The sequence below is a fragment of the Spodoptera frugiperda genome, chromosome 27, assembly GCF_023101765.2.
Source record: "Spodoptera frugiperda isolate SF20-4 chromosome 27, AGI-APGP_CSIRO_Sfru_2.0, whole genome shotgun sequence".
Lineage (NCBI taxonomy): Eukaryota > Metazoa > Arthropoda > Insecta > Lepidoptera > Noctuidae > Spodoptera > Spodoptera frugiperda.
The window spans coordinates 8,107,461-8,120,667 of record NC_064238.1 but is presented as its reverse complement, the minus strand read 5'-3'; the positions used below and the strand labels follow the sequence as shown (position 1 = coordinate 8,120,667).

At 35.1% G+C, this 13,207-nt stretch overlaps 1 protein-coding gene across 1 annotated transcript in view; it reads left to right on the top strand.

The window, feature by feature from the left end:
* LOC118263279 (cytoplasmic dynein 2 heavy chain 1) overlaps positions 1–13,207 on the top strand; it is a 53,608-nt gene that overhangs the window by 2,105 nt on the left and 38,296 nt on the right. Inside the window, exons 7-25 of the mRNA XM_050705636.1 lie at positions 74–318; positions 533–632; positions 740–879; positions 1,043–1,264; positions 1,396–1,539; positions 1,854–2,072; positions 3,621–3,806; positions 3,993–4,121; positions 4,321–4,466; positions 5,739–5,891; positions 6,174–6,386; positions 6,540–6,792; positions 7,104–7,247; positions 7,585–7,790; positions 8,038–8,153; positions 8,243–8,388; positions 9,672–9,839; positions 10,383–10,541; positions 11,320–11,450. Coding sequence (XP_050561593.1) covers positions 74–318; positions 533–632; positions 740–879; positions 1,043–1,264; positions 1,396–1,539; positions 1,854–2,072; positions 3,621–3,806; positions 3,993–4,121; positions 4,321–4,466; positions 5,739–5,891; positions 6,174–6,386; positions 6,540–6,792; positions 7,104–7,247; positions 7,585–7,790; positions 8,038–8,153; positions 8,243–8,388; positions 9,672–9,839; positions 10,383–10,541; positions 11,320–11,450 — 3,220 coding nt within the window. The remainder of the gene's footprint in view (positions 1–73; positions 319–532; positions 633–739; positions 880–1,042; positions 1,265–1,395; positions 1,540–1,853; positions 2,073–3,620; positions 3,807–3,992; positions 4,122–4,320; positions 4,467–5,738; positions 5,892–6,173; positions 6,387–6,539; positions 6,793–7,103; positions 7,248–7,584; positions 7,791–8,037; positions 8,154–8,242; positions 8,389–9,671; positions 9,840–10,382; positions 10,542–11,319; positions 11,451–13,207) is intronic.

The following is a 13,207-nucleotide window of genomic DNA, read 5'->3' as shown; positions in this document are numbered from 1 at the left end:
GTCCGACCCGAAAATCAGACTCAAGTCTCATTCCACTTAAGAAGTGTCAATAAATTTTATATTTTTGTTTTAGGGCACGAATTATGTTCAGAAATACAAAAGTCTGTGTGTATTAATGAACTTTGGAAAGTACACAACAGCAGCAAGGATAGCGAGATATTGAACCTTTTGTCAGACAGTTTTAAAGTAGTACAGACTTGGAATAGTGCTTGCAAGTCATTGACTGAGACATACTGGCCTAACTACGCACTGCATGCATGGAACGGAAAACCTTACGCCCCGCCGTTTTGTTTGAATTTTCAAAATAGGATAAAGGAGGTTGGTATATTTTGAGGTAAATCATGTCTTTTAGGTATTTCCCGAATGGGTAAGTAGATATTAAGAGATGCACATAATAAATGTAGGTAAAGCCCACTTTCCGCCAGTCTCGTGTACCTAATATGAGGTGCAGCTATTGCCATAAATAAGACACATCTAATTAAAAACCTTGAACATTTTAATAATTCTTTTAGTTTAAACGTTTTTATTGCAGCTTCATGACATCAGGTCTACACATAGTCAGCTGAATAAATTGCTGACCAACAGTGAACGATCAGAATTGCAGACCCATCAACTGTTTACACCTTTCGAAAGTAAGATTGAAGTTTAATAACCGCTTACTATTTAATACCCCAATAAGGTAGCATGCTTCAGAGTTCTACTGCATTTTACTGTTTTAACTATTATATTATTTTTGCAGCTGTAAACATTTGGATGTGTAACGGGCCGAACCCAGGATGGGAGACAGCAGTTTCTAAGTTTTCAACCAGCTTGCGTCCTGCTGAAACTAAAGTCGCTGAGAAATTAAAACCGAGGTTACATAATATGTCTACAAAACAGGTTGGTATATTACATCACCCTGTAGGTGACTGTTAAAGAGTCCATGTAAAACAACTGCTTTCCAAAATTTGTTAATTTCGAGTTTAACGACGTCGATTGAAATCGTCGAATATATTAGTTTTAGTACCTATCAAGTGGCAGTTAGCATAAAGTTTCTTTACAGATGCTATACGAGTTCATGAGATACAGTGCGTTAATAGAGCGCCCTCTGGTGAAGCACGCGCTCAACAACGAACTGGAAATATTCGTGTCTTCACTTATTTCCATGTTAAAAAGTATACAAACACAATTAGACGCTGAGGAGCTCGATGTTAAGATGTACCAGCCGCCAGAAATGTCCACTGTTGTGCTACAAATACAGTGGGCGAAACTGACTGAAGCTAAGGTACCCTTACTTATAAATGACATAATATCTTTTGTAGAAAAACAAAAAGGAATAATTAAAAGTAGTATATGTAGCACAGTTTAAAGTGAACTGCAGTGTTTAGAGATAAGATTATTTTTTGTCACTTTCAGGTCAAAGAAATTCAAATGTGCGCTGAGAAATATTTAAAAGAATTCGAAGGAAGTTCCGAGTTACATAATCTCGCTACGAAGGTGTTGAAAGATCTCAAAAATATGTACACACAACTACATGAAGAGTGGTGTCGTGACCTTCAGGTTGGTATTTGATGAATATGATTTACAATGTTAAATCAAATCAAAGACGTTTTAACTACAAAAGCCATGTTTGCCGTACCCACTTGACATTCACACTAAAGTTCTTTTGGACCCACATGGCGCTATAGTTACAGTGTCAAACTATGGGATAGTAAATTTTTGACTGCTCCAGTGATTAGGTGATTAGACAAATAGGACCTCATGCAATATGAGTGCCATCTGGCGAGCACAAACGATAGTCCTCATAGTGGCTGCTCCAACAATGATACAGCTTGCATAAAAAAAAATTATTTCATTTTTATTATGTTACAAAGGCTCAAGCAAAGAACGGTTCTCTCCAAATATCTACGGATAAGCCGGTCGTGGAATTCAGTGGCAGTAACAAGCTGATGGTAGTGAACTTCAACCCGGGGCTCGTTCGTATGGAACTGGAGGCGCGGGCACTCGCTGCCATGCGACTGCCGCCCCCACCCGCCGCGGCAGCACTGGACTCACTCAGCACTGCGCTGGCGCATGCACGACCATTGCAACAGGTATAGTACCCTAACCAAATAAGGCCTATGCCCCAATAAAGCCTATTTTGAAAATTTCCCTCTTCCCGATGTCAAATGATCGCCAAAGTTTGTAGAAGTGTGCATGCACATTACTTAACTAATTTGAGCACAGCAAGCAACCCGTGCCGCGATTATGTTGGAACCTACAGACGAAAACAATCACGACGTGGAGCGCACTTTAGTTTTTATAAAATTCGAGTAGCGTAAACTGTTAGTATTTTTATATTTATCAGTATACGACGTGCCGTGTTTTGTCTGTATGACAATTATACATTTAGCCATCTCCTCACATTAGTGAAATAGCTATAATATCGGTGTATTTCATATAATCGTTGTTTTGTTTACCTATGTGCCATGCCCTAATAAAGCCTACAAAAAAAACGTGTAGGCCTTATTACGGCATAGTTGTTTTTCAGTAATTTCAAAGAAAACGGATCACCAGCTTCTGTCAAAAAGAAAGCCAATGGATTTTGCAAAAGATGGAAAACGCTGTTAAAATGGTAGAAGGGTGAATAGATACAGAAAAGGGGTGAATGGATATCGGGAAATTCTTCATAGTATCTATTCACCCTTCGAATTTTATACACCCTGTTTTACCCGGTAGGCTGCTGCAGCCAGATATAACATCCAAAGAAGTACGCATCATCTAAAGAGTGGTTTCCACTACACGAAAGCTAGGTCGGTCGCTAAATTGGCTACAGATCAAGAAGTTATTCTCATTCGTTTGACTGATGCTGGGGTGCCGATGACTTCAAAGATGTTACTTGGGTATTACATGATGAGAAACTCGTTTAGCCTGATGTATAATGACAAAAATTAATTAATAAGATCTCATTACATTTATTTTAAGCATTGACAAAGTTTTTTTATAATTAAGAAGTTGAATACTTACTAGTTTTTATTGAGGCCTTATTAAGACATAGGGTTCCCAATAAGGCCAAAGTGACACTTTAGTTATTTGTGTTTATAAAATTGTAAATTTTGTTTCTAAAGCCATTTTGATTCCATTATTACAAAGTTTAATAAATAAATATAAGATTTTGAAATTATCAGCCCATTGTCATTTTAAACCTACGAGCTAGGCGGTAATAAAAATAAGGTAGGCCTTATTTGGTTAGGTTACCTTACATTTAATAATAATAAATATGGATTAATTGTAATAATATTTTGTATTTTATAAGTAATATTTAAAAATGTAATTTTAGAGTATATTATAATAATCGGGTGATTAAAACTATCCCATAAAAGGCGATGAATGTAAACAAGGTTTTCTTAATTAATTTTGATCACTAAAAGAGATGATGAAAAAGCGTGTCTGTATTTACAAAACAAAGTCTATGAAAATAATCTACTGCGCGGGAACATCCTTTTAGACTAGAGGTCAATTTTAAAATAGCAACGATACACTCACGTACCTGATGAAACATCTTACTACATTTACTGTATCTTACGGTTTTAATTTAATCTACACGTATGTGTATGAAATATGAAATATCTTAAGATTACAAAAATGCACCTTATTTCCAGGTTGCGTCATTCCACAATACGTTGGGTGAACGAATGATCCCGTCCACTCGTCCAATGATGTTGCAAGCTGCATTAGATTTGTCCAACCTAGTACAAGACCAGAAGGCAGTATACTGGGACGATGTCGAACAACTCTCCAATTATACGGACAAACTCAAGAAAATTGTCTTGAAGTTAGAAACGCAGGTATGCACTTACCTTACATACATAACGTAGGTAACAAATTAACGTATAACTTTCCTAATGCAATGCAACGAACTGAAGAATAATATTTTAATTGTATCATCTTGTTAATGAATAAAGAACCTTAAGCCAATAATACTAAAGTAGATTTTTCCTTGTGGTGTATTAGTCCTGGTATATTTTTTTCAGAACACTTACCTAACAGGTCAACACCTAGCCATAAGGAATATCGTGCAGAAACTTATTGAGACAGAACTACTAGCCAAGCAGTCTGAGTGGAAGAAAGGTGTAAAAGAGATGCGAGATATTATAGAGACGGTGAGTGAAATAATTACAATTATTAGTAATTTTACTTTGCTTAAATGACAATAGCCAATACTAAATCTCTCCAGATATATAGCGGCCATATACTTCACAGAGTTGGCTAGAAATATTCAGTCTCTCATACAAAAACCAACCATTAGTCCATGACAGATAGTTCAAAGTTGTATAACAAAATATAAACTCTTGTTCACAGGTGGAATCAAATGGTTATAAGAACACAGAACTATGGAGATCTCATTGGGACTGGCAGCTTTATAAAGCTCTTGAATATCAGTACATAAAAACATTGCTGTCTTTACATAAGCATTTTCCACATGTCAAAGTTGATTTGGTTTTGCGGTAAGTATCAATAATGTTTAAATCATATTTATATACATGCTTAAACTCAACAATATCACAAAGTTATGTATAAACTACAGAATGAACCACTTACCAACGACTTTTACATACTTCTTGGGCTTCCATCACCATTTATATCATCATGGAATTTATAATTTTTATAATATGATATCGAGGTATTTGAATTTGAACTCTATTCTAGTAGAGTTTGAGATAATTATTTCTTCTGAACATTTACAAACAATTTGAAAATAAGAGTAAACACTACTAATGCACATGTTGTACAAAAGTTACCTATAGATAAAATGAGACTTATTAGTTAATTATGATTTGCGATTATGATCCTTAATAATTGCACAATAAAGACTATATTAATTAAGTTATAACTTCAGAGAGATATCTTTCACCAAAATAAAGTTTCCTGCGTAATAAATAAACGAGGAAGTAAAATCTGCCCCCAAAAAGTTTAATAATAATTTTATCATCTCAATAACCGTTTAATTAGTCTCAAATAACGATGTTAGACCTAGTTTAGACTAATAATTCAGTTAATGATGCGCTACAAGAGGGAGCTATGTTGACCTTTTTTATCAGCGCGTGGTAAACAACACGTATCTGACTCATGGGGTTACAAAACACGTTTATAACGAGGAAAGCATCATTAAGTTATTGATTCTTCTTATTTTCTTTAATAGAAAGTGCCTAGTTCGTTATTTTTCCCTTGATTTTTATAGATATTATCATCTACACATTAGAAGAATGTTGATATTAAAATTCTCATAATGCTAAGTCTGTTATGTTATGTATTCTATTTTAAATAAGAATTAATTTCATCCGTTATTGACCGATTATAACTGGTGTAAGGTCTAATGCCAAATGCAATATCGATATCAATTTTCATAACATGCATCTATTAGTCTCACATTCGACCCATCTTATCATTTTGCTGTTATTTAAATACTGTATTTTTGTACTACAATAGATCATACCTTGTGGAGTTGTTGTTTGACTTGATCCATTTAGTAATACGTTATCCTTAAGTTTTCATGAAACTATAGAATACATATGAGTATTAGTGATTTTCAGATTTAATTACACTTGACACTCTATTTCATTTAGTAGCTTCATATTTCCAAATATTATTATGTATAAAAATATAATTTTATTTTATTCGTTATGTAGCGTTCAGATTAATTAAATATACGTATGTTTTCTGATTTTGATTCGTACTACATTCTAATAAAGTTGATGAATTAAATGTCTCTCCTGCAGTGGATACGCAGTGCGCGTGCAACCTTCAATGGAGGAATTACGCGTCCAGCACTACCACCAGCTGCGCCGCCTGGTGGCCATGCCGGCGCATTTCGTGGGGGTACAGACCAACATCACTGACAAACAGACCATCTTCGCTGCTATTGTGGAAAAGTAAGTCTTTTTTAGAAATTTTCATGTAGAAGAGCCATGCTTTGGTATAAATGGGCGTGCTTAGAGTGATACTAGGACCTGAAAGAAAACTGGCATGAAACAACGCCTGCGCCATGGGAGTTACAGTAGTAAGATTATCGAAGGTGTATTTCAAAGGTGATAAATTAGATCACAGGTAGTGTGGGTTATATAAGAAATAGGTTGCAGTTGCCTTTAATAGAAAAAATACTAACAACTTTATTTGATAAAACTAACTATTTAATGTACATCTGTGATCTTCAGGCACAGCTGGCTAGGTAACAAAGCCGTACGACAGTTGGAATCAGCATTGTCCTCTCTAGAAGCGACGTGTGCATCGTGGACCCGTCGCGCGGCCCTCGCGTGTGTCCCGGACCTGGACGCGCTGTGCCAACTACACCTCACGGACCCACAACACTGGGAGAACAACTTCAAAGCCTGTAAAGCTTACGGCCAGGCTGTCGCTAAGATGACTTTGTAAGTTTACATTTAAGTTCTAATTTTTCAATTCAGATTTTTGCCCACCTCAAACGGAGCAACCCGTTCAGTTTTTCCCTAACTATTATAATTAAACAAGGGCACAATTAATTAATTTTAATGCTGCAATCTAATGTTTTATGACAATTCCAGTGAAGACGAAAAGATAGAATGGATAACAGTCGGTACAATAACCCTTCGACGTGAGTTCGAGGCTCAAGCGCGAAGTCTATGGGCTTGCCTGATGTCATCCCTAGTAGCCAGTTGTAGATCAGACGCAGCCAGAATTGATGCCTTCGTGGCTTCAGCGGCAGTTATGCTGGAAAACCAAGCATTGCCCAAAAACGCTAAAGAACTTGCAGAAATGAGCGCCACCCAACAAGCATTGCAACAACAGATGCCCGAGGTAACCCTATTTAAGTGATATGGCTATTTATCATCATGTTTTGTTTCCGAAAAGCCTAAAAGAGTAGAGCCCTATTGTGTACTCTGAACGAAGGAAAATGAAACGTTTTAATGGGTCTCTATCTTGTACTTCTTGAAAGTAAAGCCGTTGTATCCATGTAACGTGCAACAAGCCTATCACTATACATATAAAATAGAAAACTCAATAGCATTCCTAGCTGAGAATTTATAGAAAAGAAAACTTAATAACATATTTACAATTTAAGTGATAATTATTCAAATTAAAGATAATAAATAAGAACTCCTTTATAGATGGAGAGCACAGTTGAAGCGCTGAAACGCAAAAGCCACATGCTACGCACATGGGGAGGAGATACATCAGTGGATGGGACCATGAAGGAATGGCGGAAGATACACGAACTTATGCTCAGCCAACAGAAAATGTTTGAACATCAGGTATGAACCACTTTACTAAAAACATGTTAAAATGTTAGTCCCTCTATTCATTGCTATGTGTAATGTATTAGGCATTCGTTCATTGTAAATGACGCAGGATGCTCGTTTCAAATGACAAGTCATTGTTTCTGTAAAACATGCAAATACTTATGTATATTCTACACTAAAGCACCGATAGACTTTTTTTATTGTTCAAACTGCCATTTTGGTCTATCTAAAATAAATTATTAAACTTTGACTGATTTTAAATGATTAGAGAATACTTTGAATCCCTCTTATTGCTATGCCAAATTATTTAGGCGTTATTATTTTCTTATTTATGTTTGTTTATTCACAGGCTGAAATAGTGAAGTCAAGTTTGAGCGGTGATTGGGATAATTTGAATTCAAGTGTAGAAGCTTGGACATCGCGATGGAGTCAGGCTAAACCGCGCCTGGATGACACCCATGGCGTGGACTATGCAGAGATGCTCGATAGATGTCGCTCTGTGTTCGAAGCGCACGCGAGCTTGAATAAGTTTGTCACAGACAGGGATGAACTGATGTAAGTTTTCTATTTAGGTATAATTGAGTTATTTATATCCACTCTGGCTAGCGCTATCGGCTGGAGGTTTGGCTGTAGTGGGTTCGATTTCCGTGCCATTACTTTATATGTGTCCCAAGTATGTGTTGTGTGCAGTGGGTCAGGACTTTTAATGATGTATTTTTTTATTAAAAGATGCAATTACAATGCAAGATAATATTACCGATTATTGAATAAATCTGGGCTCATTTATTTTGGTTGTTTACAGAAAAGAATGTGACAAATTCCAAATGAAAGTACAGCTCAGTGACACCTGGGATCAAGCTGAGAAGCTTATGGCTGAGTATGTTACTTTATGGACACCACTAAAGGAGTACAATGAAGGTAATACTAATTTGCGACTTTAAAATCATAGTATTAAAGTTTAATTTAATTTTCAAATGTTTAATGTATCGCATGTTTGTATATTTTAGAATTTGAATCGATGGCAGACCAAGAATGGATTGTCTTTCAGAAAAAGATACATTTGATAGAAGAGTTTTCAGTAAAATGGAAGAGTCGTTTGGAACCATTTACTATTGTTACTTTGTACATACAACAGGAACTGGAGAAGTATTCGGTAACTTAATGAAAACTGTTTTATTACTGATCGCGTTGTTGAATTAACATTATAATCAAATAGTAGACCCGGCGAACTCCGTTTTGCCACCAATGATTTTCTCTGTTTTCCTGCTTTTCTCTTAATTTTTTCCTGAATTTTCTATAAACCTCACGGAGCCCGAGACCTTTCTAACGAATGCAAAACTGTGGAAATTGGTTCGTGCGTTCTGGAGATATAGCATCAGGAAGGAAAACCCGACTTATTTTTATATTATCAATTAAATAACACGTAAATTATCCCACTGATGGCTTCTTTTGAAACGAGGAAAAAAGTAATACATCAGTAAAAAATATAGTATTATAATAAAATCACCCATTCATAGACTAATATTAACGTTTTACAGTAGTAGCATATTAAAAATTTCAATTACACTATTTATTATAATACAAATATTATTCTCCATCTGATTTGGCGTACCCAGTGCCCGTATTGAGGCCATTTTATTTACGTCTGAAACCTGTCCGTTTCAGCGAGTATGACTAGCGTGTCTCCCTAGTATCCCTCTATTGAGTGCCTACCTATTTATATCACCTACGCGTATTGCAACTAACATTGTGTACTAGTGCAATGACATCATAACATGTGTTTCTACTGAACACGTCTTCGATGATATCATGATTCTTTCAGTTGAATCGTGCGAATTGTTTTTTTTTTGTTGATAATATTTTTTGTGAGTTTGGGTTGCATGTATGGAGTTTCTTGCTCGTTCTTCTCCATAGGAATCTACACTTTGGAACGAGCAAATAGCTTCACTAGAGGACTGACCGACAGACAGACGTTATTAATATTATTATATTTGCTTTGACGTTCAAAAGTGCCTTCCTGGTCTATTTGAAATAAATGATTTTGACTTTTGACTTCTTGATGTGGATATATTTTTTTATCTATATTAGATGGTAATTTCGTTTATAATTTTAAATACTCAAGTTTTCAACTTAGTTTACCAATTCTTTCATACTTCCTCCAAAGTTAAATTAATTATTTCGCTGAGGGAACTGAAAGAATTTTTCATGCCCTAGGCATCGGACTTAATTTGTCGCTACTCTTTGGGTTAGTCTCTACTGTAGATCATTAAAAGAGGTTGAAATGCAATATAGACTTGGCTCCAAAAATAAGAAGAATTATTTTTTGACCCTGTACCCTAAAATTTATAAGCATATTTACATGAAACTTTGGCTAATAGGCCCAAATTATGTTGAATAGATAAATCGACAAAACTACATTTGTTTTTGTCCAAACAGGATTTGGCTCCCCTACTAAAATATCTGCGAGGTACAGATTTTACGGAACGCCATTGGCATGAGGTGTACAGTCTACTGGAGATGGAGTATAAGAAACCAGACACGTTGCAAGTCAGGGATCTGCTGGGAGCCGCGATGAATATTAAGAAACACATCAAATACTTGCAAGTAAGAATAAATTTTACAAAATAAAGTGGACATAGGATGCGTGTATAAATAATTAATTTACTCATTAATTTAGACATGAACATGACACAATATTTACTGATTCTCGGGTCGTGCAAAGTTTGCCGGACTATTATGATATAATTTACATGAATGAGTGTCTTTGTAACTTTTTTTATGAAATAAGAAGACACCGTGACCTGTATTACTTAGAATATGATTTGCCCTGATAACTTATTATAGGAATTAGTCTCAATGTTGTTTTGTTATTATTGACTCACAATTTTAGCTAAATTTTATTATAGACAGATGTGTTTCCAAAGTTTACACATGTTTTCAAGATGTGCTAGACATTTAGTCTGTTGATTTATTAAAAGTATGTATTCTAATATTTGTTTCGGTTATTGTGCTATACTAAAATAAAATAATGGACGTATGTAGAATACCAAGTCACAACTTGTTAATTTACATTTTACTTATATAAAATTGTATATAATGTTTTTTTTATAAAATGCAAATACAAAATTAAAAATTATTCCTTTATAGAAAATCTGCAGTGCTGCATCAAGTGAGTCTGCAATCAGGAATGCTCTGAATGAGCTTGAGATTTGGTTCGCGGGCGCTCGTTTCAACATCACATACTACAATGATAAGGCGAAACGTCCCACGCCTATAGTGAAAGACTTTAAGGAAATACTTAGTAAGGTGAGTTAATTAGACTATGTACTTGTATTTACTGGGAAGTCTGAAGTAATTAAACCAATTAGCAATAATACTTAACCGATTTTTTATCAAAGTTGAATCTCGTACAACTCTTATTAAAACTACCTACAAAAGAAGCAGTCAAATCATTATCTACAGTAATGCAAAGCATATGAATTCAATAAAAATAATAACAAAAAGTACAGCAAATATTTCGGCTTAACTTTAGGAATACCACAATAAAAAAATGAATGAATTTCGTTTCCTTTTGAAACAATGGGTCCACAGTTCGCAGTTTTGTGGAACTTACTCTGCGGTCTCGTTCTTTCATACACAGGCAAAAAGTTTTTGTCTCATGCTCACAAAATTCCTTGAAATCCACACTTCTGTGTGGGTTAAATATTTGGTTGCCAAGGTTATCCTTGCTAGATTAATATCTTTCAGTATCACATTTGTTGTAATCATTGTTTGAATTCTTCTTATTATTCATATTTATTGCCGAAGAAACGTTACCTACTCGGTTACTCCCATTCCGTTGAGTCGGTTTCAAGCGCGACTACTGAGAGTAGTCTCTATTGGCTTCGATTCCCGGGTGTCAATCAAAGTATTAATACAATTTCACAATTTTCCAAAAAAATACTTTGTACTCAGTATAATTATGACGATATGCTTATTCCCTATTAAATGGGTCTTGACGAAATTGGTTTCAAGTGAATATAACAATGGTTAGGTGTACCACCTTCGGTAATTAAAAATCTTAATAAAAAATAACTTGATGTAGATTGAAGAACAACAATGGGTGGTGTCCTCACTATCAGGCGGTGCGAACGGATCCGATGCATGCAACACATGGGAGGCGCGGCTCAGGGCTGCGCGGGCGCTGCTACGTGCCACACATCATGCACAAAGGAGGTTGGTAACCACCATACATTTGATACTTACACAAAGGGCTAACTTTACTCCCATTAAATTCCTGATAAAAATGTACATTTTGCTGTCAGAGATGTTGTTCATATCCAGACGTTATTTAATAGCTTTGAATGTTTGATTGTCTAACCAATTTATACTTTACTTTCTAGCAGTGTTGAGATTATGGGAATCCCATGATAAAATAAGATTGCACTTTATTGCATCGTGCAGTTCCCGGAAAAGACTAACACACTCACTTCATCTTCGATTACTATTCAAAACATTTGATAAAATAATGCCTGCAGTGGACACTAGAGAGAGTATAGGGACGCATATAAATATCAGTGTCTGGATTTAAATTCAAGGAGAATCTATGTAGTATTCATTAATTGATCTTGAATATTATAAAATCAGTCTGAATTTAAAATATTTTTATAATAAAATAGACATGTCTAGAATCCATTTAGAAGTCTTTAACATCGTTTATGTACTTATTACGTATGTATTATGTACTTATGTATTTATTCATGCATTATTCCTGCAAATTGTTGTTACATTTGTAAAAAAAAACAAAGCGTAGAAACACTGAAGGACACGCTTAGGTAATTGTTATAGATAAAAGCAAGCAATGGTTGATCCCGAAGATTTGTTTCGCCGTAAACATGTGGACGACAGATGTGCTAGCTATTTTAACCGAGTAGAGTAGACCGCATACTTCCCTTATGTCCTGCTCTTTTATTTTATTTCTGTCTTTATTATTTATACATTTGGTAATGTTTTCTTTGCGGACTTTAGATGTTATTTAGGCATTTATGAGCTGACCTGATATAAAACATAGACTGTGTAAGCGTATCGCTATGTATGATAATTTCTTAATATACAAAAATCGTTGCCCCACACTCTCCTTTTATTTCTTATTTTGTTAAACTATGACTTTATCCTTTATGAACAGTAATATATCAGCCACTCCTAAACATAAGCCTCCTCTAATGACTTCCATGCAAAATATTATCTACCAAATTGCTGTATTTTTAACCTAGTAACATTATGAAACAAATTATTCTGGGATCCCCTTTGTTTCGCAACAAGGTATTATTATTTCATCATCCTTTTGTACCTAATGTAATATTATCCCTTTTATCTTACTGGGTGTCAAAGCGTGGGTACTCAATTCATAATATTATCAAGAATACCTACCTGTGACCAATGCATATGCGTTTCCAAGTCTAAACGAAAGTTGCACGAAAACCGAGACTAATTACTGCATAAACTTTAAGAAAGCGAGAAGCAACGCATTGAATATACATTAGCAATAAATTATGTCTAATGGTTAGAATTGTAACTTGTAAGGTTTCCTATAAAATTGTTGTAAATATGACGACATAGTCATCAGCATACCAACATTTTAACTAGGTACTAAAATCCACTGACGTAATTAAATCTAAGTGCAGATATGTGGTTACAAGCGTGATGCGTGTCGTAACGAAACAACACAAACAGGCAGATTTTAGTTTCAGTGATACTGTAAGCTCAGATTAGCTACCGAGGATGTAGTTGTTTCGATAACGCGGGGTCACTGTCCTGACACCAACATCGCGGTTGTTACAAAATTAGGCGACATGCTTAGTACAAAGATAGGCTACGATTTAATTGCTTTCTAAAATAACGTTGCTTATCTATCTCTATATAAAAGTATGTTTGTTTAATGTTTTAAAATTCGTCTCAATACAAACCCCTGTGCAAAAAGCTGTGCTTCTTCG